The sequence below is a fragment of the Chionomys nivalis genome, chromosome 17, assembly GCF_950005125.1.
Source record: "Chionomys nivalis chromosome 17, mChiNiv1.1, whole genome shotgun sequence".
Taxonomy (NCBI): Eukaryota; Metazoa; Chordata; class Mammalia; order Rodentia; family Cricetidae; genus Chionomys; species Chionomys nivalis.
In genome coordinates this window covers 1504059-1529657 of record NC_080102.1, presented here as the reverse complement: position 1 = coordinate 1529657, position 25599 = coordinate 1504059, and the positions used below count along the sequence as shown (strand labels likewise).

General features: G+C 44.6%; 1 protein-coding gene across 2 annotated transcripts in view; it reads right to left on the bottom strand.

Moving 5' to 3' along the window:
• Matn2 (matrilin 2) overlaps window positions 1–25599 on the bottom strand; it is a 116029-nt gene that overhangs the window by 84352 nt on the left and 6078 nt on the right. For both annotated transcript variants that reach the window (XM_057792171.1, XM_057792170.1), the window contains exon 2: window positions 17292–17453. In XM_057792171.1, the coding sequence (XP_057648154.1) occupies window positions 17292–17430 (139 nt within the window). In that variant the 5' untranslated portion in view covers window positions 17431–17453. The remainder of the gene's footprint in view (window positions 1–17291; window positions 17454–25599) is intronic.

Below are 25599 nucleotides of genomic sequence, written 5' to 3'. Positions count from 1 at the left end.
AGAGACACTTTCTCGTTTCCATTTGGTTGAATTATACAAACACAGGAACTCCCTGTTTGCTCCAGGTTCTGAAGACACCATATAACAGCCTCACCAAGACGTCTCACAGAGAAGGCGCATTTGGAAGGTTTACAAAAGGCATGAACAGCTAGAACCTCTGCACCACACTGAGTTGGGAGCTGGGGGCGGGGTCCCCTGAACAGCGTGATATTGCATTACGATTTTATGGTCTGATAGAGTGGGTGAGGCCAGGGGTTGAGTAGACATTTTAGGGCAGTATGAGCATAGGCTTAGAGCCAGACTGCATTGCAGGTAGAGTTTTTGATAAGAACGAGCCAAACAGCTATTAGACACTGTCATGGAGGATGATGTGAGACAGAGGTTGTCTCTCCTAGATTTCAAGGCTGTAGAAGACAGCGAGCTACAGCGGCAGACATGGAGTCCCAGGGTCAGCTCACCAGCATCCTGGTCAATGATGGTGACAGCAATATCCAGAGGCCATAGATGTGTGTTTGTGGTGAACTCCACGCCCCCTTGCTCTAACAGCCATGCAAGCAGTTAACGTCCTATACTGAATCTCTTTCTACTTGGAACGTATTACACTCTGCTTCCCTGAACTGGCTCTCACGCTTTCTCAATAGTTACCTCTGTCCTTAACACCTTGTCCATCCACACAGTACTCCAGAGGAGGGCTCCAGTTCCTTGGGGCAGAAAAATACAACTGAGCATGCTTAGTACTGTTAGAACTCCACCTCCCCAGGCTTTGTGGAAACAAGCTAACCTTCTGGTCACCTTACACTTCTGCACACCCATCTTCTTCTACACCTTCCTACAGTGACCCCTAACTCTTTGTGTGCATTCTCTAACTTGTCTGAAAATTGTCCTCTCTCCACTTTGGTGTAACGCTTTGTTTCCTCCATTCCTACTTCACTTGGCTTCGGTCTCAACCGCCTAAACACACTGGGACAGTAATTACTCCAAAGGAAAACTATTGGGCAAGCAATTTGTTTCCTCGCTGCTCGCAAGGCTTTAGCAAATGCTCTTCTCCAGCTGCTGTCGCTGACTCCATCGAGATTGCCGCCCAATGTTAGGGTTGCCATGGAAGCCAGGAATAACACGCTGGGAATCTACACCACACAGATCTGGTGTCTTTGGTTTCTAGCTTGTTTTACAAAAAGCCTTTCTTGTAGCTGATCATTAACAGGAGTGACTAATAAATAAGATAGCAGGCTAATGAGCTGGCATGGTGTTTCTTCAAGGCTCAGAATCATCAAGCACGTGGGACTTGTACATTTCAAAGTCAAAGGGGGACTTTCAATGTTTCCATTCTTCTGACGGAGAGGGCAGGTCCTGCTGTGTTGGAATGGAACAGCCTCCTGACTCCTAGCCTGCCCCTGTCCCCAAACCACACTTCTCCACCAGGGGCAAGTTGTTGGGTCTGTATAATCTTCAGTTTTCTCTTCTGAAAAATGCAGACAATAAGTTGTCATGTGGACTGAATGAGAGACCATGTGTTAAGGACTGAGAATGGCATTGGACACAGAGTAAGAATCATGATAATTTGCTATTTGTAGCAATTAGAATAGTAATTTACCTTTAGTATTCTCACCTACGTTCTGTGGCGGTGGTGTATGGGAGAGGCTGCTGAAAATCCAGAGACCTGCATCCTAAGTCTAGCGAGGGGACACTAGCCACCTCATAATTCTTTTACTGCATCACTTTCCGTCTCTACCTTTTAGCCTTTCCTGTGAAATGAGGGTGTTGGATGAAATGGTACGTCTTGGTTCTTTCTCAGCTCTAGTGTGCTATAGTTTTTAATAAAAGAAATCAAGTGAAAACTGTTCTCTGGCCCTTTACACATGGTTCTAGCCTATGATAGCTAACATTTCTGAAGCGATGGTTATAGGCCAACAGAATGCACTAGGGATTCCCATGGCCTCTCGTGGCCTAGTGCCCACACAAATTGTGTCTTTCCATAGGCCCCTACTGGCTCTGAGCCCAAACTATCCAAAGCCAACATTTGTACTGCTTCCCTCAGCCCTTCCCAAACTTAAACTCTTGGTACATTTGGTCACTCAGATCCTCCTTTGAAGTTTGGACTTATTTGCTCACTGTAGGACTTATGAGACCTCCTCCCTCCTCCCTCCCTGGCCCCAGGAAACTCTGAGCAACCAAAATACACACACTGTCTGCCTTTCATCATGCCCTACCTCCTTGGATATATGAAAAAAAGACTTTTCTCAACTTGAGTTCCTCATTTCTGGATTTTGAAAAAACTTACTCAAATTGGTTTCACCCCTTGGTTACATTATACCGGCTTCCCTTCTGTAGCCCCAGATGTTGCCTAGGCAACTGGATGGGAGGTTGCTTTAAAGACTCAAAGCTGCAACTGGACATTGCTAAGTACCACTCTGCTGAAGTTAGGGAAGTCAAAGGGTGACATATATTTCTTCCACAATCCAGGAGAGTGGGAAGTACAGTGGCTTCCCAGGAGATAAACTGAAACTTCTAAGAATTTATATGTTGAAATCCTAACCCCCACTACTTCAGAAGGAAACCACATTTGAAAATAAGATCAAAGAGGTTATTAAAAGCTAGGTGTGGTCACTCACAATTATAATCCCAGAACTAGAAAGAAGTGGAAGGATTAAAATTCAGGGTCATCCTTAGATACATAGTGTTTGAGGCCAGCCTAGGCTGTATGAAATCTTATTTCAGAAAACAATCCAAAAAACGTTATGAAGAATTGGGTGTGGTGGTTCACACCTGCATCCCTAGTACTTTGGAAGTTGAGGCAAAAGGCCATCCCAAATATGAAGCCAGTCCAGACTATGTAGTGAGTTCCAGGCCAGCCTGTGCTACGAAGTGAGACTTCTTTAAAATAGATGGTAGATAGATAGATGATTGATAGATAGATAGACAGACAGACAGACAGACACACACACACACACACACACACACAGAGTTATTAACTTAAAATGGGATCATGAATGTGACTGTTCATGTTTTTAAAGGAAGAAATGTAGAATCAAAAAGGTCCATGAAAAGAGGCCATGTCGGGGGCTGGAGAGATGGCTCAGTGGTTAAGAGCATTGCCTGCTCTTCCAAAGGTCCTGAGTTCAATTCCCAGCAACCACATGGTGGCTCACAACCATCTGTAAAGAGGTCTGGCGCCCTCTTCTGGCCTGCAGGCATACACACAGACAGAATATTGTATACATAATAAATAAATAAATATTAAAAAAAAAAAAAAAGAGGCCATGTCAAAACACAGGAGTGGAGGTAACTATGTACAAGCCCAGGTCAGAAAGTTCAGAAGAAGCCAGACTACCAACACCTTAACCTCAGCTCCAGCCTTCCAAATTAGGGGACAATGCATTTGTGTTGCCTACACCCGCAGTCTGTGGCCCACTCTTCCGGAAGCTCCAACAACCTGACACACCACTCCAGTCTCTATGCTACTGTTTCACGAACACAGTAAATATTTATAGACCAATTGTTTGTGTAATGTTTAAAACAAGCTCTTTTTTTGCTTTTTTCCATAATACTCATTAAATATTTAGGTATGATTTTAAAAAGTGAAGATGATAATCTTTATATAAACACTTTGGAAGAATATGAAATATTGTTTTATGAAAGAAATCGTGGTATACGGGCATCATAAATTGAACTCAGTGGATTACTTAAGAAGGGAGAACACAGAGGAAGAGTGAGAAGTGGGGGTGATTTAAAGGGAATTAAAAAGAGGGATGGGTGAATATCAAATACATTGCATAAAGTTCTCAAAAAATGAGTAAAACTTTTTGAAAATAATGAAATTATGACATCCAAAGGAAAATAGATAGAAATGGAGTTTTAAAAATTGAAATAACAGACCAATACCACATTTTCCCTCATATGCACAAAAATCTAGATTTAAATTTATGATTATGTGTGTGGTGTGTGCATGAGTGTGTTTAAGATAAGACAATAAAGAGGGGAGATAGGAGGAAGAGGTGGAAAGGAAGGGTGAGGGGGGACAAGGGAGAAAATAATGAAATGGAGTCTTGATGAGAGCAGGAGGGGCTATGATGGGGGAGGAAGGGGAGCAGCACGAATGGGGAGTCCCTGGGGGTGAAGAACAACAAACACAGTGATACAGATTACAGGTGTGCTACGACGCTACAATGAAGCCCACTCTGTATTCTAACCCAAAGTTTCATTAAAAATAAAACAAATTTTAACAAATATTATTTTAATATTCTCAATGGTGACTTGAAGATACTAAAAGCATCTTGCCAAATCCGCAAGTGATCCTCACTTGTTACACCAAGGAGTGAGAGAGCTAGAAGGAAGGAAGGAAGGAAGGAAGGAAGGAAGGAAGGAAGGAAGGAAGGAAGGAAAAACAATGATGAACCCAAGCAAAGAAAACGGCAGCTAGAACTGAGCATGGTGGGACACCCTGTAACGCCAGCATTGGAGAGGCTGAGCAGTGAAATCCTGTCTTAAAACACAAGAGACTAGGGACTGTGGAGGGGCTCGGTGGGTAAGAGCTTTTGACCTGCATCTGGGGCCCAGCAGCTATGTAAAAATCCAAGTTGGGGTACATTTACGTGTGAAATCCAGTGCTGTGGGGGTGAGAACACTGTGATCAGTCAGCACAGCCAAATGGATGGGATAAACTCTGTCTCTCTGAGAGACCCTGTGCTGGGTGAGCTGTCTCCGTGACCCTGTGCTGGGTGAGCTCTGTCTCTGTGACCCTGTGCTGGGTGAGCTCTGTCTCCGAGAGACCCTGGGCTGGGTGAGCTCTGTCTCTGTGAGAGACCCTGTGCTAGTAGTTTTTTTGTCAACTTGATATAAGCTAGAGTCATCTGACGGGAAGGAACTTTAATTAAGACTATGCCTCAATGAGATCAGGCTGTAGGCAAGTCTGTTCTTAATTGGTGATTAATGTGGGAGGGCCCAGCTTATTGTAGGTGGTGACAGCCCTGGCCAGGTGGTCCTGGGGTGCTTTTAGCTCCTGCCCTGACTACTTTTGATGATGAACTGTAATGTGGAAGTGTGAGCTAAAACAAACCCTTTCTTCTCCAAGTTGCTAGTGGTCGTGGTATTTTATCACTAAGACAGACTGTGCCTCTAAAAAGTGAGGTGCGCAGTGATTGTGAAAGCCACCCAACATTGATCTCTGGCCTCCACTTGCAAACACATACACACACACATAAGCACATGCACACATGCATACACACATGCATGCACGCACAAGCATGCACACATAGACACACACACACAAGCACATGCACACACAACACACACATGCACATGCATATGCACACCCACAGAGAGCACCCCACGTCAAGTTTCCAAACTCCAGATCTTTAGTTCTTTCAGCTATTTACTGTATTCCTGGCCTTTGGAAACCTTCATTAGCCCGGGAGTTCATTTACTTCTTCCTAGGGATGGACTGAGTGCCTGCTGTATACCAGCCTCACTGCTGAACTGCTGAACCACAACAGCTGACAGAGCGGGGACTCACTCTGCAGGCAAAGAGTACCAGTGAGGGTGCAGAGCCTGCAGCGGGAAAGCAGTGAAGGTTTTAAACCTTGACCCAGACCTCAAAGATGAGCCCAGTTCAGGTGGATGGAACAGAAGGGAATATCTAACACCATAGGTAAAGAATCATTTGGGCAGAGGAAACACATTCTATCTCTGGCCACCGGGTAGTTGTTAGGAGTTTGAATGAAATACCCGACTTCTCAAGGCTCAGCTCCTTCACCTATAAAATGGGAATAGGATCACGGAGATGAACGAAGTGTGAGTCACCCAAGCACAACACCAAGCAGGTGGCAGATGCAAAGGAGAAATAACAACAAATTAGACAAACAGCCCATAGCAGCCAGCATTATCATCCCTGTCATCATTACCATTAGTTATGAAGACCAGAGACACGATCAGCTCGTGATTGGCCCTCGAGAGAAGCAGAGCAGCAGCACAGTGGCTTTGTCACCCACAGAGGGGACCCCGCCCTACTCCACACCACAGCCACATACTGCAGATGCAAAACCCACAGGCAAACTGGGGATACAACTTTTGGGAATTGAGGAAGGCAACGAGAGAAGGAGAAATAAGAGATGAAAGGAGGCTCTAAGAAAGGAAAGAGATGGGGAAAGACTTTCACAGGGAACAGAAGGAAAGAGGCTACATCGGAGAGAAAAATCAGCTTATCTGTTGGCTAGGAAAGCATTCACATCTGTGGCTTATTGGAAATCAGATACTCACTTTCTAGGGTTCTCCAGCATTAATCACAAGACAGGAGAGAGGAATTTGTTTTATACAGTTTATTAAAAATGGATGATATCAGAGGTTGGTTTATATATTAATCAGGCATGAAAAATGTATTTGATAAAGAACAGCATTCCTGTATAGAAAGCAATGATTCCCTCTGTTGAGCCCACACACAATTCTACGGATTCTGCTGAATATGCAGCGTGACTGGGCACTGGGGGAGGATTTACTTCAAAAGTCTTTTCTATTTTTAAGGAATCTCATAAACTATACATCAACCTTCATTTTTTATGGTCAGTTCTAATGATAAAGACACACTCCAGCCAAGCGGATCCTGTGGAAACCCCGTACCCCCCTCTGCATTGGCACTGGAAGAGACTGGCTCCCCTCACAGGCCTGGGTCTTAACTCTGCCAACTTCTCCCTGGGTAGGAAAATGCTAGCAGCTTATTTTCGAAGTTTCAGAGGGGTGGGCCCAGCCTGAAGCTAGTTAATTCTCCAGCTGCAATTTTTCCTGCAGATGTTATTCATCTCGAATCTTCTTCCTGGCTCACATTCCACAGCATCTCCCAAGGCCTTCCTCTTGCCCATTTCCACCCCACCTCAAAGACTGCTCTTCTGTGAGGGATCTTATACTAGAATCTTCAGAAATCAGCTGTTTAAGCTTGCAAAACCAGCGAAAGGAGACTTTCTGAGTGTGGGGCTGAATAACCTCTATTCCAACAAGCCTTCCAGGGGCTTCTGATGCTCTTGGTCCTGTTGCCCATCCTCTCATAGCTCTTCCTACCCCAAACTTCTCCCTCGTCTTCCGGAATGTGGAAGACTCTTACCTGGAGAGAGGGAAAGACAGCAGAGGATTCTGCACATCATAGATGGGTGTGGAAAGAAAGAATTAGTGACCTCACATTCTCTAGATAAAACCTGAGGGATCACTGACCTCCTCCTCGTCTAGAGCGGAGCAAACTGAGTCTCAGAAAGAAAGCCATTTGCCTACATAAGAAGTAGTCAGATCAAGACAAGAGTCAGTGCTGGGAGGTGGCTCAGCAGTTCAGAGCGCTTGCTGTACAAGCCTGAGGACATGGATGAAGATTCTCAACATTCGGAAAAAGCTGGGTGTGGTGTGTGCATGTCTGTCACCCCAGCACCATGGTGGGGGTCGGGGACAGAGGAAAATCTCTAAGACAGACACACAGAGAGGTTAGGAGACAGAGAGAATAGATAAGACAGTGAAGAAAAACACTTGAACTGGAATCATCTGGTAGCAGGGATGTGGCTCAGTGTCTACACAGACATCAACCTTGCATGTATAAAGTCAAGGGTTTGATGGCCACCACCACTAAAGAAATGAATGAATAAATAAGTAAGCAAATAAATAATGATCCCAATGGCAAAGCCAGCCATCAGATATTAATCCTCTGCTTTGTAGGCAGGAACACTGCCAAGACTGGAAGTGAGTGGGACCCCCATGGAAGAATAAGCCCAGGCTGAAATCAACATATCTTACTGTAGGCCACATATCTTTTTTATATGAGTACAGGCGCAACAAAACCACACAGCCCTTTAATAAGGCTGAGCTTGGTTTCTGTGTGGTTTGCAAAGTTTTGACAAGTTGATAAATTGCTTAACCTCTCAGAGACTGCCTCCTCATACTAAGAGGCACATAACAAGACTCAGCTTGCAGTGTTCCCCCCAAAGCTTAAATGAAACAATGTCTGTCCCAGGGGTTCACAGACCAGCCGCCCACTATGTGCCGTGATCCATGAACAATACTCAGCCCTCTTTCCAAGCGAGTCACAGTCTGGTGGTAAACATTAATTACAGAAAGAACTGAATGCCAGTCTCCCTGAGGTAGGAACCATCGCTCTCCCTTAGAATATAACGTTCTGGGGTGGACACCTTGGCCGGCAACCCACCATTTGTGTGGCCTACTGAAGGGGGATCTTGCCTGGTTGGGAGAGGTAGGAATTGGCATTTGGCTTGACTCTAGCTGATAATGGGTTAGGATTTCTTTTTTTTTTTTTAATTATTTATTTGTTTTGTATACAATATTCTGTCTGTGTGTATGCCTGCAGGCCAGAAGAGGGCACCAGACCTCACTACAGATGGTTGTGAGCCACCATGTGGTTGCTGGGAATTGAACTCAGGACCTTTGGAAGAGCAGGCAATGAGCCATCTCATTGCCTCTGAGCCATCTCTCCAGCCCCATGGGTTAGGATTTCTATTGCTGTGATGAAATACTAAGACCAAAAGCAGTTTGGGGAGGAAGGGCTTTATTTGGTTTACACTTATAGATTGCTGTTCATCATCGAAGGAAGTCAGGACAGGAACTCACACAAGGCAGAAACTTGGAGGCAGGAACTGATACAGAGGCCATGGAGGGGTGCTGCTTACTGGTTTGCTCCTCATGGCTTGCTCAACCTGCTTTCTTATGGAACCCAGGAGCACCAATCCAGGGGTGGTATCACCCACATGGGCTGGGCCCTTTTCCTTATCAACCACGAATTAAGAAAATGTCCTACAGGTTTGCCCACAGCCTGACCTTATGGAAGCATTTTCTTAATTGAGGTTCCCTCCTTTCAGATGACTTAGTCTTGTGTCAAGTTGACATAAAAATATCCAGCACAATGGGTCTAAAGAAAGACACTCCAGGCAGAATGAAGATAATGAAACCAGAAATCTTGGGGAAACTTGAAAGTAAAAATTGTAGCCACCTCCACCCCGCCCAAATAGCCTCAAATGATATAAGATAGAGAGATTAATGAAGTCTCCTCAAGAGCCAAGGACTCTCACGGCTGTTGGCACGCTTTCTTCCCTCACCAGGGGCACCAACAAATGTCAATCAGGGTATTGTTTGAGGCTGTGCATATATATCCTCCTTCATTACTGGAAGCCAGTGGTTGAAAATGTCATTAATTATCAAGCTACGTGAAACTGGCTTGGCAGCAGAGCAGGGCATTCTCAGTTTCATTCTGCAGGCCCGCCCGCTGCTTCCTCCCGTCATGCCACTAATTTAAGAAGGTTTGGTCTTCTAATGCAATGCATGGCAATTTTACATGGCGAGGCATGCTCAGGGCCAGACTGTTGGTTGCCTGGCTCTGTCACTCTCCACCTTATTCCCTTGAGGGATTCTCTGAACCTGGGGCTAGGATATCAGCCAGCAAGTCCCACTGATCCGCCTATCTCTGCCCCACAACACGGGCGTTGCAGGTAAAAGTGTGGCCACGCACAACTGTTCGCGTGGGTGCTGGAGATTTGAACTCAGGTCCTCACGCTTGAACATCAAACTCCCTTACTCAGCCATCTCCTCAGCTATCAAGTCTACCTCTATTTTAATGTCAGACTCAATTAAAGGTGTATGCAAAGGAGGTAAATGCCTCATAGTACATTGTGATTTCCAAAGAGCAATGCTTAGAGTTGTATAAGGTACATATACATACATCTTAGACTCTGTGATAGCTATTCTTGGTTGTCAACTTACTACATCTGGAATTAACTAAAATCCAAAAATGGTGGGCACACTGTGAGGGATTTTTGTTTAATTTGAAATAGGAAGATCCACTTCTGATCCGATCTTTGAGGTAGGAAGACACTCCTTTAATCCAGATCCCTTGTTTGTTAGTTTAGTTTGTTTTTGTTCTTATTTGTTTTTGTTGTTGGTGGTGGTGGTTTTTATTTGCTTGTTTGTTTGTTTGAGATGAGGTTTCTCTGTGTAACAGCTCTGGCTATCCGGGAACTCGCTTTGTAGACTGTGTCAATCTTGAACTCACAGAGATCCGCCTGCCTCTGCCTCCTGTCCTGGGATTAAAGATATGCACCACCACTGCGCAGCTTGTTTTTTTATAATACAACTTTTTTAATGATTTTTTTTTTTTTTTTGGTTTTTCGAGACAGGGTTTCTCTGTGGTTTTGGAGCCTGTCCTTGAACTAGCTCTTGTAGACCAGGCTGGTCTCGATCTGCCTGCCTCTGCCTCCCGAGTGCTGGGATTAAAGGCGTGCGCCACCACCGCCCGGCTTAATGATTTATTTTTACATGCATTGGTGTTTTGCCTGAATGTATGTCTATGTGAGGGTTGTCTGATCCCCTGGAACTGGAGTTACAGACAGTTGTAAGCTGCCATGTGGGTGCTGGGAATTTAACCCGGATCCTCTGGAAGAGCAGCCAGGGCCCTTAACCACTGAACTATCTCTCAAGCCCCAATCCAGATCTTTTGAACTGGGAAAAAAAAACCCAACTTTATTCTGGGTCTTAGGTGGGAAGACACACATTTATCATGTCACACTTCTGCTGGAAGCCATATATAAATAAGGACATGAAAAAAGGGAGTTTTGCTTTTTGCCTGCTTGCCCTCACCTTGCTGGCAAATCCATTCCTTGTCTGGCACCAAAACCCACTTCTTCAGGATTCCAGTGCATACTTAAGACCAGCTGAGACATCTGGACTGTGGACTGAACAACTTCTGAATTTTCTGACTTTCTCTTTACAGCCGGCCATTGCTGGATTAGCTGAGCCACAGCCTGTAAGTCATCTTAATAAATACCCTTATTTACACACACACACACACACACACACACACACACACACACACACACAGAGAGAGAGAGAGAGAGAGAGAGAGAGAGAGACTCATTCTATAAGCAACATTGCAATATTATTCTAGAGAATCCTGACTAACACAGATTTCTTCATTAGCTGAATTCTAAGTAGTAAAATAATGTTTATAAAGAAGTGTCCCTAAATCCTGATGCCTGTACCCTGGAACACCTCTGTTATTTTCGCTGACACTGTCCTTCTGGGAGGAGAGTAGTGGTCCTGCTCCCACATGCCCAGGCCAGACTAAGGAGCCAGCACCCCATTTTCGTCTCTGTCACTCACTTCTTGAGTCGACTGCCATATTGTCACCAGACGCCCTTGTAAAACAAACATGAATTCTACATGGTGGCAGGGAAGGTCGAATACTGGGAAAGGAAAAGATCTCAAGTTAGTTTGTAAAAACAAAGCAAGCAAGACTGGCAAACGTAGAAAGGAATGAACCCTTCAACAACACCTGGGGAGAGGCAACACTAGGAAGGAAAGCTGGCAGCAGAATACCCACACGGAAAGACCATTCAGAGGCTGTCTTGCCACAGGAGGCCACTTCCTAAATATAACCCCAGTAGCACAGACACTGAGAGCAACAATTAATAAATGGGGGACCTCCTGAAACTAAGAAGCTTCTGTAAAGCAAAGGACATAGTCAACAAGACAAAACGACAGCCTACAGAATAGGAAAAGATCTTCACTAACCCCACATCGGGCAGAAGACTGATCTCCAAAATATACAAAGAACTCAAAAAACTTAACCTCAAAAGAACAAATAATCCAATAAAAAATGGGGTACAGACCTAAACAGAGAACTCTCAACAGACTAATCTCAAATGGCTGAAAGACACTTAAGGAAATGTTCAGCATCCTTAGCCATCAGAGAAATGCAAATCAAAACAACTCTGAGATTCTATCTTGTACTTGTAAAAATGGTCAAGATCAAAAACACTGATGACAACTTATGTTGGAGAGGATGTGGAGTAAGGGAAACATTCCTCCATTGCTGGTGGGAGTGCAAACTGGTACAGCTGCTTTGGAAATCAGTATGGTGATTTCTCATAAAATTAGGAAACAACCTTCCTCAAGACCCACCAAATACCACTTTTGGGTATATATCCAAAGGATGCTCAATTGTGCCATGCGGACATGTGCTCAACTATGTTCATAGCAGCATTGTTTGTAATAGTCAGAACTGGAAACAACCTAGACACCCCTCAACCAAAGGATGGATAAAGAAAATATGATACATTTACACAATGGAGTACTACTCCATGGTAAAACAATAATGACATCTTGAAATTTGCAGGCAAATGGATGGATCTAGGAAAAAACATATTGAGTAACCCGGACCCAGAAAGACAAATATAATATGTACTCACTCACTCACTCACGTGAGTGGGTTTTAGACATAAAGCAAAGAAAAACCAGCCTACCATCCACAACCCCAGAGAACCTAGACAATAAAGAGAGACATACAGGGATCTATAGAGGAAGGAGAAAAAGACAAGATTTTACTCAGGACAGTAAATTGTGAGTGTGGGGGTCATGGGGGAGGGTAGAAGGAGGGGGGGAAGGGAAGGAAGCAGAGAAAATGTATAGCTCAATAAAACAATTTTAAAATGCAAAAAAAAAAAAAGAGAGATCACTCTCAGGAATGAAGACATCAAGAATACATGAGCATTTGAGCAAGAACAGTGAGGGTTTCTACAAAGGCTGTTGTGCTATATTGGTTGCCTTGGAAATGGTACCCCAGCCCCCGCCACCCCCACAGGACAGCGATGCACAAAAGAAAACAAATGCGCACGGATGATGTGGCAGCATCTGTGGGCAGGACAATGTGTCTTGCAGCTAGCTTTGCCTGGAGGAGCCTGGGAAAGAGCTGTTCTTCGGGGTTTGTTTCCTTTTCAGATCCCCCACCATCTTCAGGCCTCTGAGTGTCATCCCTTTGCTGCCTGCTCAACCCTGGGGCTCTCCATTGTCTCGACCTTCACAAGTAGTGTTCCCTTAAACTGCTATCTTGAAAGTGGTTTGGGGACCCCGAGGTTTCCTGGGGCGGGGGACTCCTTCAGAAGATGCATGAGGTCAGGCCTGTGTTCCTAACACATATGTTCTTCTTTCATTCTTGCAGATTTTCATGCATGAACTGGTGTGGTTTTAGATTTCACACTATGACAAATTTCAAGAAAGTTCTGTCTGTCAAGTCTCATGCCCTGTCGAAGAAGACTCACACGAGAAGACTGCTACAAGATGCCTCTCATTTCTCCAACTACATGCAACATGCGTACCTATGCGGGATCTAGGTATGGCCCAACCCAAACATCCCATGGCTGGAAATACAGCTCAGAGGTAAAGCGATTGCCTAGCATGCCCAGGGCTCAGTGCTCAGTCCCCAGCATTACCCACAGCCCCCCAAATCATCACAGATTAAAATACCCACAGCCCCCCAAATCATCACAGATTGAAAGAATGAAATGAAATGCAGGCATCCAGGAATGTTATATCAAAGCAGACACTAGATAGATTTGCAAAATTTAAGACAGAAATACCATTTTCACTGATTTTTATTATTGATAAAAATGTTTGTTGTTTTCCAAGACAGGGTCTCTCTGTGTAACCCTGGTTGTTCTGGAACTCGCTCTGTAGAACAGGCTGGCCTCAAACTCAGAGATCCCCCTGCCTCTGCCTCCCCAGTGCAGAGTATTAAAGGCCTGTGCCACCACTGCCTAGCTTGATAAAATAAATTTTAATAAAATAGCTTATATCAACATAGTATGGATTTATTATTGTTTTTTGTTAATGTTTTTTAAGTTCTTCACTTTAGTTCCTGGTACAGTGAGTCATGATATTTCTAGCCCACAAGAAGCTCTTTGAGATTCGCAAGTTATTCCCGAGTGTGTGAGGAAGATTCCTGAGGTCAAAAAGCTGGCAAGATCATGCTCAGCCGGCAGACTGGTTAGTTTGGAGATGCCTGCACAGTTGCACACTGATTCCTCCAGATTATTGACCTTCCTATAACCTCACTGCACACTCTTCAGGGAGGCTATTGATCTTATTGATTGTAAGCCTTCCACCCTCTATCTGTGTCTGTCCCAGAGTAGAATCCCATGGATGGATAAGGGGGAAAAGTAAGCCTTTAGATAGAGTGATGGCCTACAAACGCTGACAGGAGGAATGGGTATATACATTCAATTTTGTATATGTATATTTGTATATGATGGGGGTATATGTGTGCATATATGTTTATGTATGTTTAGGTGAATGGGTGTGCATGTGTGTGCAGACCAGAGGTCAAACGTTAGGTGTTGCTCCTCATGACTCCATTCACTTTCTTCCTTTGAGACAGTCTCTGACTCGCTGAGGCTGACCGAGTAGGTTAGACTGGCTAGCCATTGAGCCCGTTGTCTCTCCAATCTCCACCTCTCCACTACTGGACTTACTAGCCCACACTACTTTTTTAAACGTGAGTTCTGGGGATCTAACCCATGACCTCATGCTTGCTCAGCAAGCACTTTAACAACTGAACCATCTCCCCAGCCCCATTTGTTACTGTGACTCTGATTTGAATACAGATATAAAAAGCACACACACAGGGTTTTTTATACTTTTTCTTTTTAGCCAGGCATGGTGGCACACTCCTTTAATCCAAGCACTCGGGAGGCAGGAGCAGGTAGATCTCTATGAAAATTTGAGGCCAGCCTGGTCTACAGAGTGAGTTCCAGGAACAGCCATGTCTGCACAGAGAATCCTGTCTCAAAAAAACCAAACAATAATAGTAATAATAATAAATCTAAAAGTTTTAAACAAAAGCTTAACCTAAGTAGGTTGGTCATGGTGGCACATGCCTTCAGTCCCAGCATTCAGGAGATAGACATAGGCATATCTCTGGAGTTTGGGGCCAGCCTGGTCTACATAGAGAGTTCTAAACCAGAGACAGCTATGGACTGAGACCCTATCTCTAACAAAATAAAATAACCTAAGAGACAATTTTGCTTCTACTCAAAGTTCAGAGAAACTCCTGTAAGCAAATAACCAGGGACTACATCATGCTGAGAGACACCATAAATGTGGCCAAAGTAACTTGTTCCAGGCCTGCAGTGTGCCCTGGAACTCCTATAAAACACAAGATACCCTATTGTGAGGAGACGGTCGGTCACACCATTGGACTAAGGCCAGCCAACAAGTGTGGCATCTCCACCCTGGTCCCCTTCAAAGTGCCATCCAAAGCAGACTGTCACCCAGAACCCTGGCCAGAGTTGCCATGTTTGCTGCCCTCCTTTGTGAGCAAAGCCACCTTTCTGCAAGTCTGGGGACATCAGTGTGCCAGGCTCAGGGAGCAGAAAGGCAACTACACACAGCATGCCATGTCTGGGCCTCTCCCCTTTGTCCCTAACACGTTCCCCGGTAAACTGAGGAAGAGAGAGTGATGCTAGTTGTGGGGTGTCTTAGTAACTGTTCTATGACTGTGAAGAGACACCGGGACCAAGGCAACTCTTATAAAAGAAAGCATCTAACTGGGGACTTGCTTACAGTTTCAGAGTGTTAGTCTATGTCCCTCATGGTGGGGAGCATGACAGTAGACAAGATGTCACTGGAGCAATAGCTTAATGTGATCCACCGCAAGAGGCAGAGAAAGAGAGCTAACTGGGAATGGTGTGGGCCTTTGAAACCTCAAAGCCCAAGCTAACTGGGAATGGTGTGGGCCTTTGAAACCTCAAAGCCCACCCCAGTGACACACCTCCTCCAACGAGGGCACACTTCCTACAACAAGGCCACACCCCATCCAACAAGGTCACACTTCCTACAACAAGACCACGTTCCTTCCAAGGCGACACCAGCTCCAACAAGGATTTAACCCCTCCAACAAGGACTTACCTCCTAATCCTTCTAATCCTTCTCAAACAATTCACCAACTGGGGACTGAATGTGCAAATGTGTGAGCCAAAGGGGGCCGTTCTCATTCAAATCATCACATGGGGAACAATGCCTCTGGCAAAATAGGTGTGTACCTCTTGCCTCAGAAGTTTTAAAGTTACCAATTCAGAGACTGGTTAAGTGTGTGTGTGTGTGTGTGTGTGTGTGTGTGTAAGAGAAACAGAAAGATAAACAGACTTGGACCCAAAAGGAAAAAAAAAGAGAAGGCTATGCTTTTCCAGTTAATTCAGGAATGGCTCATCCCCAAACCAGCCTTTATCAAAAACTCCTTGTGGGGCGTCAGACACGGCTCCTCCTTGTCTGAAGTGTAGTGCTCCCCTCATATGTGAAAGGCTCTGGGTTCCACCCCTGACATCATAAGAAAATAAAATAAACCCAACTATGCATTCACAGATGGTGATGTAGGAAGCATCAAGATATGCTCAGTTATACATACACAGTGCTAATCATATAAATATCTTGACATGGTTTTCTTTAACCCTTTAGCCAATGTGCTAAACATTTCCCGGCTCTTTTCAGTGTATTCACAAGTCTTGTGTTTATGGCACTACCAACCGGGGACTCTCAGGGGACTAAAGACAGGGTCACTGTTCAGTCAGCATCAGTATAGGTTCTGCTCTATCAGAACAAGGTTCTTCAGTCCTGGCTGTAGCTTGTGGTCCCCAGGTAGCATCTGTCCAAAGGGCCCAGGTCTAACAGCTGCCCACAAGCTATAAAGTGTTTTGAGCATATCATACAGAATGGCGCTAATGCCAACGTTTACCGCACACTTAGAATTTACAGAAATTGGGTCATCTACTCCCCTGAAAACGCTCCAAGGCCAACGTTTCTGTGTCCATTTTATAGGTCAGGGAACTGAACCTCAGGGAGGCTACCTGGTAGGAAAGAGCAACGGGACTTGAATCGGGATCAGAAAGGCCACCCAGCAAGAAACAGAAGCAGGACTTGAATTCAGGTCCACGCCAAACTATGTTCTCGCTACGCTGGCCAGCCTGCTTGCCAGACCAGACGGTTTGTTGGTACTCTGTATGTTTTGTGGCATTTTCTCTCTGGAGAAAACAGGTTCACTAGATGGAAGTAATAACCGAGACCTGTCACTTTCCAGTCCTCAAGTCTCTTCTTCTCTGCCATGCATGCTTCTCCCTACCACACCGTACACCGGAATATGGACAGACTTATCCAGACAAGTTTAATACAGTTTTTCCCCATAACGCCTCATCCAGGTGAGTTCAGCAGGGACATTTTCAACAGAAAACCTTTTGCCCTGTGCATTGGAGCAAAGTCATGAGCCCATCTTAGACCCAAGGGTTTAAAATAGAAGAAGTTTAGTTGTAATTTGAAAACCTGGATACTTTTCATCCTCAGTCCAGATGTGCCAATCACCCGTGGGATTCCCCCAGTGCCCAGCACAGTTAGCAGAGGATCCAGAGGCAGGAGCCTCCCCAACCCAGGTCCTCTGGTCCAGGACCTTCCTCGACCCGCATCGCTGCCTGCTGCCGCGGGCGCCCCCCACTCACCCAGCAGTGCCGTCTGGGGATGTGTTCGGACATGGCGGCCTCTGGAGGGAAGTCTGGCTTGCGGGCGATCTCTGGCTCCAGCCGGCAGGAGGAAGAACTGACCAAGCATCAGCAAGCACCCCAGCAGCATCTTCTCCATCTTCAAGAGGAGCAGGGGTGTGGCTGTAACACAACACAAGAGAGGCAAGTGAGATTTCTTGCAGAGCCAAGCTGTGAGTCTCCATGTGGGTGCAGGGAACTGACCCCTGGTCCTCTGCCAGTGCTCTGGGCTGCTGAGCCATCTCTGCAGCCTTCCCCCTTCCTACTACTTTCATAATTTCTTGATATTAATCACACAATTTGATACGATACTCTAAATGTGTGGCACCATCTATAAGTGATTTACTGTTATTTTATCTTCCTTTGTCTGATTTGCCTCATGTAGTAGAACGTCCTCCAGTTCAATCTGTTTTGTCCCATAAATAAATAAAATCCGAAGTGAATTCAGGTTACCAGGCAAGTCCCTTTACCCACGGGGCCAAGCCATCAGCTGTTTTGTTGTGATTCTTACTATTCCGCATTTGAGCCAATTATGGATACATGTTGCTCTACGGTCTTTAGAATTTGCTTTTTGAGACAGGGTCTCACTGTATAATCCCAGCTGGCCTCTAACTCACAGACATCCTCCTGCCTCTTTCTTCAAGTGCTGGGATGAAAGGAATGTACCTCCACGCCTGGTGTAGCTCTAAGATTAAAATGGTTTAAACACAACTTTACTAAACCAGCACAATGCCTAACTATACTCTAAATTTTTATTCTTATATTCACAGATAAGTATGGTTCCCACCCTGTATCAAAGAAACGTGTTTTTGCAACAGAGACTATACAGAAAACCACAACTAAGAGATCAAGAGATGTGTGGCGGCCAATCCCAGCTGGCACACATATAATGTGTTTTCACACAGCAGGCTCAGGAGTCACTGTGGAAGACTGGGTGAAAAGATGGTAAAAAAAGACAAGAAGGTCGCCATGAGGTTGGGACTCCTAAAAATGTTGCTAGAGAGACAACACCCATGAAATCTCAAGGCTTCCTAAACAAAACCTGAACACCACCAGCAGTGGGCATGCTAACAAGACTGGGGAAAGCTCCTGGGGCCTAAACCCTAGACAAAGACCAACGAGCAACTGGGAAATGCTGAGAGTGAGAAATGACCTTCCTCAGGGAAAAGCCTCCCCCTTCCATGTTGGAAACCTCATATTTTGTTGGTAAAAATGCAAGGTGTGTTCCTTTAGAACATAATTTGGCAGCTTCTCATAAAGTCACACCCACCAAAATACCACAGCACAAGATGGCCCATTGTCTCTATTTACCCATGCTTTCAGGGAAATCCCATCCCCTGGAAAAATCCAGGAAAAACAACCCCAGGAAAATCCAGTGTATTGTCTATCGGCCCAGATCCTGGATACTCAGACATAAGAGCGTGCATCCACACAATAAGTATTTCTCGGATGCCTACGGAGGCTGCATTTTTAAAAGCTGAACACTGGAAACAATCCAATCACTAGCAGCTGACGAATGGGAAACAAATTGTGGGACATCCGTACCATGGACTCCCACTAAGTTATCAGAGGAGGGGTCTGCTAGATAAATCTCGGAATCACACCAAATGAAAGCAACCAGACACAAAAACACTATGTTCTGAATTCTTCTGATTATATGAAATTCAACGAAAGGCAAAATTACATGGCAGGAAGCAAATCAATGGTTATAGAATATTGTGGTTTAAAAAAAAAAAGAAGAAGAAGAAGAAGAAGGAACCAGCTGTGGAGGGGCCAAAGGGAACCTAGGAGGCTATGGTTATGGTGGAGCGGTGTATTTGCTGAAATTTATCAAGTTGTAACCTTTAAAATTAATGAATTGCACTGTAAGTTAAACTTCAAAAAGCCATTAAAAAATAAAGGAATGGCATCAGAGAGCTGGAAGAAGGGTGGAATGCTGTGGAATGCTGTCTTCTGGGCAGGGCACAGCTGTGCCATTTGGGAACTGTCAGAAGCTGTGGTTACCTATACAAGACCTCCACGAGGTTTGGTGGGGCCTGTTAATATTCCCCCGTGGAGGGGAGACCAGGTTCCAGGCCTTGTCCCCACTGAGGATCTCTAGGTAGCTATGGTTACTAGCAGAGGGGGAGACTTTTTTCTAGTGGTGCAGTCATTGTAAGCTGCCCATATTCCTGTATGCATCATTAGAACCCACAACACAGCCCAGAGAGATAGAGATGGGGAGAGGGAGGGAGAACCACAAAGACCAGAGAGAGAGAGAGAGAGAGAGAGAGAAGGAGAGGGAGAGGCAGGGAGAGGAAGAACCACGAAGGCCAGTGAGATGGATCAGAAAATATAACTGCTTGCTCTCAAGCCTGGAGATCTGGTAGGGAAGAACCGACTTTACAAGGCTCCCCTCCATGTCTGTGTGAACCCCATTAAAGACTTTAAGACCTGAGAGTAGAAAAGGAATTAGTAGGAAGAGGAAGGGAACAAGCAGGAAGGGAACAAGAGAGCAATGGGGGCAAATGTAGTCCAAAAATATCGGATATGTGTATGAAAAGTCTTAGTGAACCCATTACTATCCATAATTAATATGTGCTAATAAAACAGAAAGAATACTCCATACATACACAATAATGGTATTATTAGTATCAGACAATGCAGTTTTTTTATACAAAAAGCTGAGTCCTGTCCTGAGGTCAACGGTGGTTTCTTGGTTTGGCATTTATAGCTGTTGGCCTCTAAAGACTATGCATCATCTCTGAATGGAAAATGACGTGGCTTCTGAGGACAGTCCTTTCAACTCCGGGCAGATGAGAACAGCTGTGTGTGAAATAGAGGACCATTGGCTCTGAGCGGCTTCAGTGACATCAGGGAGCACAGAAAGAATGTTTTTGAATTCATACAAGTGCTTTGACTTTTGTTTTAGCCCTTTTTCTCCTTTCCATGAAACAATGAGTTCTTTCATGTGGCTTTCCTAAGAAGCTGGGGCAGAGGAAAAAGGCTGCTGAGAGCTGAGGTTCTTCTGACCTCACCATTCCGACTCGCCAGGCAAGAGGGATCCCCCTGGAGCCAGGAGCACTTGCTGGGGCCTTGAGCTGAGAGATCTGGCTCCCGATGACTTCACTTGTGTGTGGTAACACACACACACCTGGCTTTAATTACCCATAAGAGGCAAGACATGAAAGTGGTGTCTCTACCTAAACAAGACCCAGAGAACCCTGCTATAATGAAGAAATCTACAGGCAAAGTTAATCCCCATTCACGTAAAAAATGGAAGTGGGGACCTGGGGAAAATGTCTCAGTGGGTAAAGGCACTCACTGTCAAACCTGACAATCTGAGCTATAACCCCAAGACCCACGTGGTAGAAGGGAATCAAATCCCACAAGTTGTCCTCTCACGCCCACATCTGTGCGTACATACACACACATACACATGCATACACACACACACACACACACACACAATCAGACACACATGCATATACACACATACATACACACACAACAACCTAAATACATACAAATACATACATATACACATACATACAACACACAAATACATGCACACACTAATACATACATACACATACATGCACACAAGTATATACAGACACACAAATACACAGACACACAAATACATACATATACAAAAATACAGGCATACATACATATACTAATATATATACAACAAATTTTCTAATGTAATTAAGAAAAGAAGTGGGAAGGGCACGAGTGTTGATTTCATGCCTATGATAGGCCAGGCAGGGAACCCGGCATTTTACAAATTGCCATCTCATTTGTTCCCCACCACCATCCTGCAAAGTAGGTAAGATTTGTGGGGGGATCACTAAGGTTTACAGAAGGAGACCCTCCAAGGACTCAGAGCTAGTTAACTGCTATAAACCAAGAAAACTCTACTCCTGCCACCTCTCAGGCAGCTAGAGAGAGACAGAGAAACATTAGGTCAGCAGCGCTGTCCCCCACAGATGTGGGTCAGCATACGCCAAGAATGAATCTCAGAGGCAAGCCCCTCCTGTCTTCCTTCCACCTATCTTCAGAACCGCCATCTCCTGCTTGGCCAGCAAGTAGGAAGCAAATGTATTCCAGGACACAAAGGCACCCGTGGCACAGAGGAACAGGAAATTTTAGAGCCTGCTTTATTATGACCTGACATGACTGTCTGTGACTCCCATCCAACTCAGCTTGTCCAGACTCCAGCTCAGCACCTCCCTCTTGAGCCTTCCAAGGCCAAGGTCACCCTAGTCCTTCACACCAAGACCAGTAACTGCAAACCTGTTTCCATCCACCCTCTGCATCCTGGCTGCATTCAGGAACGCACAAACTTCCTTTTCCTGTCTCTGCTTCCTTTTTGCTTCCTCGTTGCTTCCATGGCTGCAGCCACTTTTGCAGCCCAGGTCTTTGGCACCCAGCCTCTCCCAGGTGCTGCCGAATGCTCTGTGTGCAGCTCCTTTGCCTGCTTGTGGTCTGTTGCTGGCCTCACTGAATAAATGCTATATTCACACCCCTCCATGGCTGACCACTGGACATCTCTCCAATAAGGATGTCCTCACATTTACCCTAAGCTCACAATAGAGTCTGAAGTACTAAGATTGCTTTGCAATGGGTGCCTTTGACCTCTGAGGCCTATGTTCTTATTAATCAAGATGGTATTCAGCTCTCCATGTTTGACTCATGGGTCACCAGGCAGTAAAATGTCCTCAAGTTTTCACAAGGATTGACCTCCACACACCACAGATGGGCTTGTCGGCTGTCAGTACTTCATTATTTATTATTTATTATTCTCTTGTTACCATGAATCTCTTTTTTTTTTTTTTTTTTTTTTTTTTTTTTTTTTAGTTTTTCGAGACAAGGTTTCTCTGTGGTTTTGGAGCCTGTCCTGGAACTAGCTCTTGTAGACCAGGCTGGTCTCGAACTCACAGAGATCCGCCTGCCTCTGCCTCCCGAGTGCTGGGATTAAAGACGTGAGCCACCACGCCCGGCTACCATGAATCTCTTCCTGCATAGACATGAGCTACCATTTTGGATGACATCCTGTTGCCTATATTCCCCCACCTACTGTCTTCCAAATTTTACAGAAAGGTTGGTAGATAATCAATGTGTTGGATAAATGACTATTTAATAAAAGATCAATAAATGTCAAAGCAAACTGGTTGCCCAAGTCCATGTCTTTCCTTATTACATTGGTCTTCTGTAGACATGCAGACAACCCTCATAGAAGGTTCTCATTTTCCTAATGGCAGGGTCCTCACCTGCAATTTCCATTTATGCTGTGGGACAATGGTCTTGTACCCTGTAAAGATTTGTCACTCATACTAGTTTAATAAAATGCTTATTGGCCAGTAGCCAGACAGGAAGTATAGGTGGGGCAAACAAAACAGGAGAATTCTGGGAAGAAAGAAGGCTCAGTCTGCAGTCATCACCCAGACACAGAGGAAACAAGATGAAACTGCCACACTGATAAAAGGTACTAAGTCACGTGGCTAACATAACAAGAATTATGAGCTAATTTAAGATGTAAGAGTTAATAAGAAGCCTGAGCTAATAGGCCAACCAATTTATGATTAATGTAGACCTCACTGTATTTCTTTGGGACAGAATGGCTGTGGGACCAGATGGGACAGAAATCTCAGGCAACTCTTTTAAAATAAAAAATTAAAACATAGACTTATTTATTGTATTTATGTGTGTGAATGTTTTGCCCCCGTGTATATATATGCACATGTGCATATAGTGCCCTCAGAAGTCAGTAGAGGGTGTTGGGTCCCCTGGAACTAGAGTGACGAGTGGTTATGAGTCACCACAGGGGTGCTGGGAACCGCACTCTTCTGCAGGAACAAGTTGTCTTAACCACTGAGCCATCTCTTCAGCCCTTCATATGCAATATCTTTCCTTTTAAAAATTATTTTTACTTTTATTGATTCTTTTACTGATTACTTTTATGAATTTCACATCCTGCATTCTGATCCTCCTTATCTTACTGTCTTCTCGAATATGCCCTCTGCCCCAGAAAACTCCCCAAATCAAAACCAAATTTAAAAGAAAACCAAAAAACAAACAAAGAAAACCAAATCAAAAATGAACAGAAATTTTTTTAAAAAAGAAGACTCTTGTCTTGGAAACTGTAGTGTGGCCCAGAGTCTCAGTTCACCCTTCAGTCTGCTCATCTTTGCTCACTTGCAATGTCTTGACAACCCAGACACATCCTTTTTAAAGACTAAAGATAAACTATCAAAATTCTTATGTGTCAGTTGTTATAGATCTATATTGAAAACATTTTAAATTGTAAAATAGAGCTTTTTGATGTAAACTATTCTTTGTTGTTGTTGTTTTTAGTGTAGTCCTGGTTGGCTTCGAACTCACTCTGTACACCAGGTTGGCCTCAAACTCTGAGATCTGCCTGCTTCTACCTCCTGAGTGCTGGGATTAAAGGCATGCACCACCACCGCCCAGCTGACAGAAAATATTCTATGAAACAAAGTTCTCTGTTTCATAAAACGATGTTTTTGAATGCCTCTCCAACACAGATGGCGTATTAGCACTAAAGATGCTTTCTGGGGCTCTCAGCAGCTTCCCTTCTGGGCTGTTGGGACACAGCCAGTTTTGAGTCCATATATTATGTCACTAGAAATGTTATCCCAGGTCAACAGTCCTAATTTATAAACCATAAAGGCAGTCAGATTTTCAGTATGTTCTGAGTTCATACTGCAGACAACTTAGCTGCACATCCTGTCACCTCTTATAAAGTCATCCTTAAGGGGCCGAGAGATAGCTCAGGAGTTAAGAGCACTCGCTGCTCTTCCAGAGGACCGAAGTTTAGCTCCCAGAACTTATTCTGGCAGTTCCCATAATTTCAGCTCTAGGGGGTCTGATGTCTTTTTCTGTGTTGCCCATGAACATACACATATACACACGAGCATGCTCCCATGCACACACATACACAAGCATGCTGTCACGCTTATACACACATACATATACACACACGCATGCTCCTGTACACACACATACACACACACACACACACACGAGCATGCTTCCATGCTTGCACACACATATGTATACACACACTCATGCTCCCGTACACACACACACACGCACATGCACACTGTCTAAATGACTTTTACAGTACAAAGCACTAGTCAACTCCTATCATAATGACGTTGCACACTCAAGACTAATTACTGAATTCTAAGTGGAAATTCCTGGCACTTTTAAACTCAACTGATTTCTGTAAGCACCCTCAAACAACCACAATTGGGGTCATTTTGGCAAACATGCCTTCCTTGAACAATACTTGGCTCAAAATATAGTTGACAAAACTCCCTTCGAGGACTCACGTGTAAGTCAGTTCCTTCTCTTGCAAGCAATCACATTTTGGGAAAACCCATCACCACACTGTGATAGACATGGTAACATCTCCCCTACCTCTCCCTTCTTTAATCTCACACTGAGTCTGGATCTCTGCCTGCAGTTTGTCTTCCTGTCCATCCCCCACAGTCACAGCCCTAGATCTGACCTGCAGTCACACCAAAACTGCAAAGGCCTCGGCAGACATTGCCAGTCAATCCCAGTTCCTTTTCCACCCCATTTCTCTTACTGCAGAACCCTCACTTTCAAAGTGGGCACATGAGATGCCAGAATGATGACCCTGATTCTGTCTTGGCCCTGCCAGGTACTTAAGTGCTGGTCTGAGGTGTGCCTGGCACCTGTGATCTCAGAAGAGTGTGCTTATCATTGGGAAGACCATGGTGAGCTTCCTAGTTCATTCTTTTGCAACTCCTGAATGAGAGTCCCCATCCTCTTTGGGGACCGAATAATTATCTTGAACCATAAGGCTCCACAGAATTGGAAGTCATACCCAGGAGAAGAAACAAGGAAGTTAGGTCCCCACCCTACAACTGCTTTGGACTCCCAACCCTCAGATTTCTTGAACCCAAGACAGAAATAAAGTTCCTCTTTAAAAGCATGCTATTTTATCCAGGTGATGGTGGCACAAGTCTTTAATGCCAACACTCAAGAGGCAGAGGTAGGTGAATCTCTATGAGTTCGAGTCCAGCCTGGTCTACAGAGTGAGTTCCAGGATGGCCAAGACACAGAGAAACCCTGTCTTGAAAAAACTCAAAGCAACAACAGAAAAAAAAAATCCACCAACACCTGCAATTTTGATCTTTTCTCCAACTTGCAGCTGAACCTAATCCTGTCTGTTTCACTGCCCGCCCCTGGCAGGGGTGCTAACTTCCACTTTGTCGATATAGTATCATGCTTA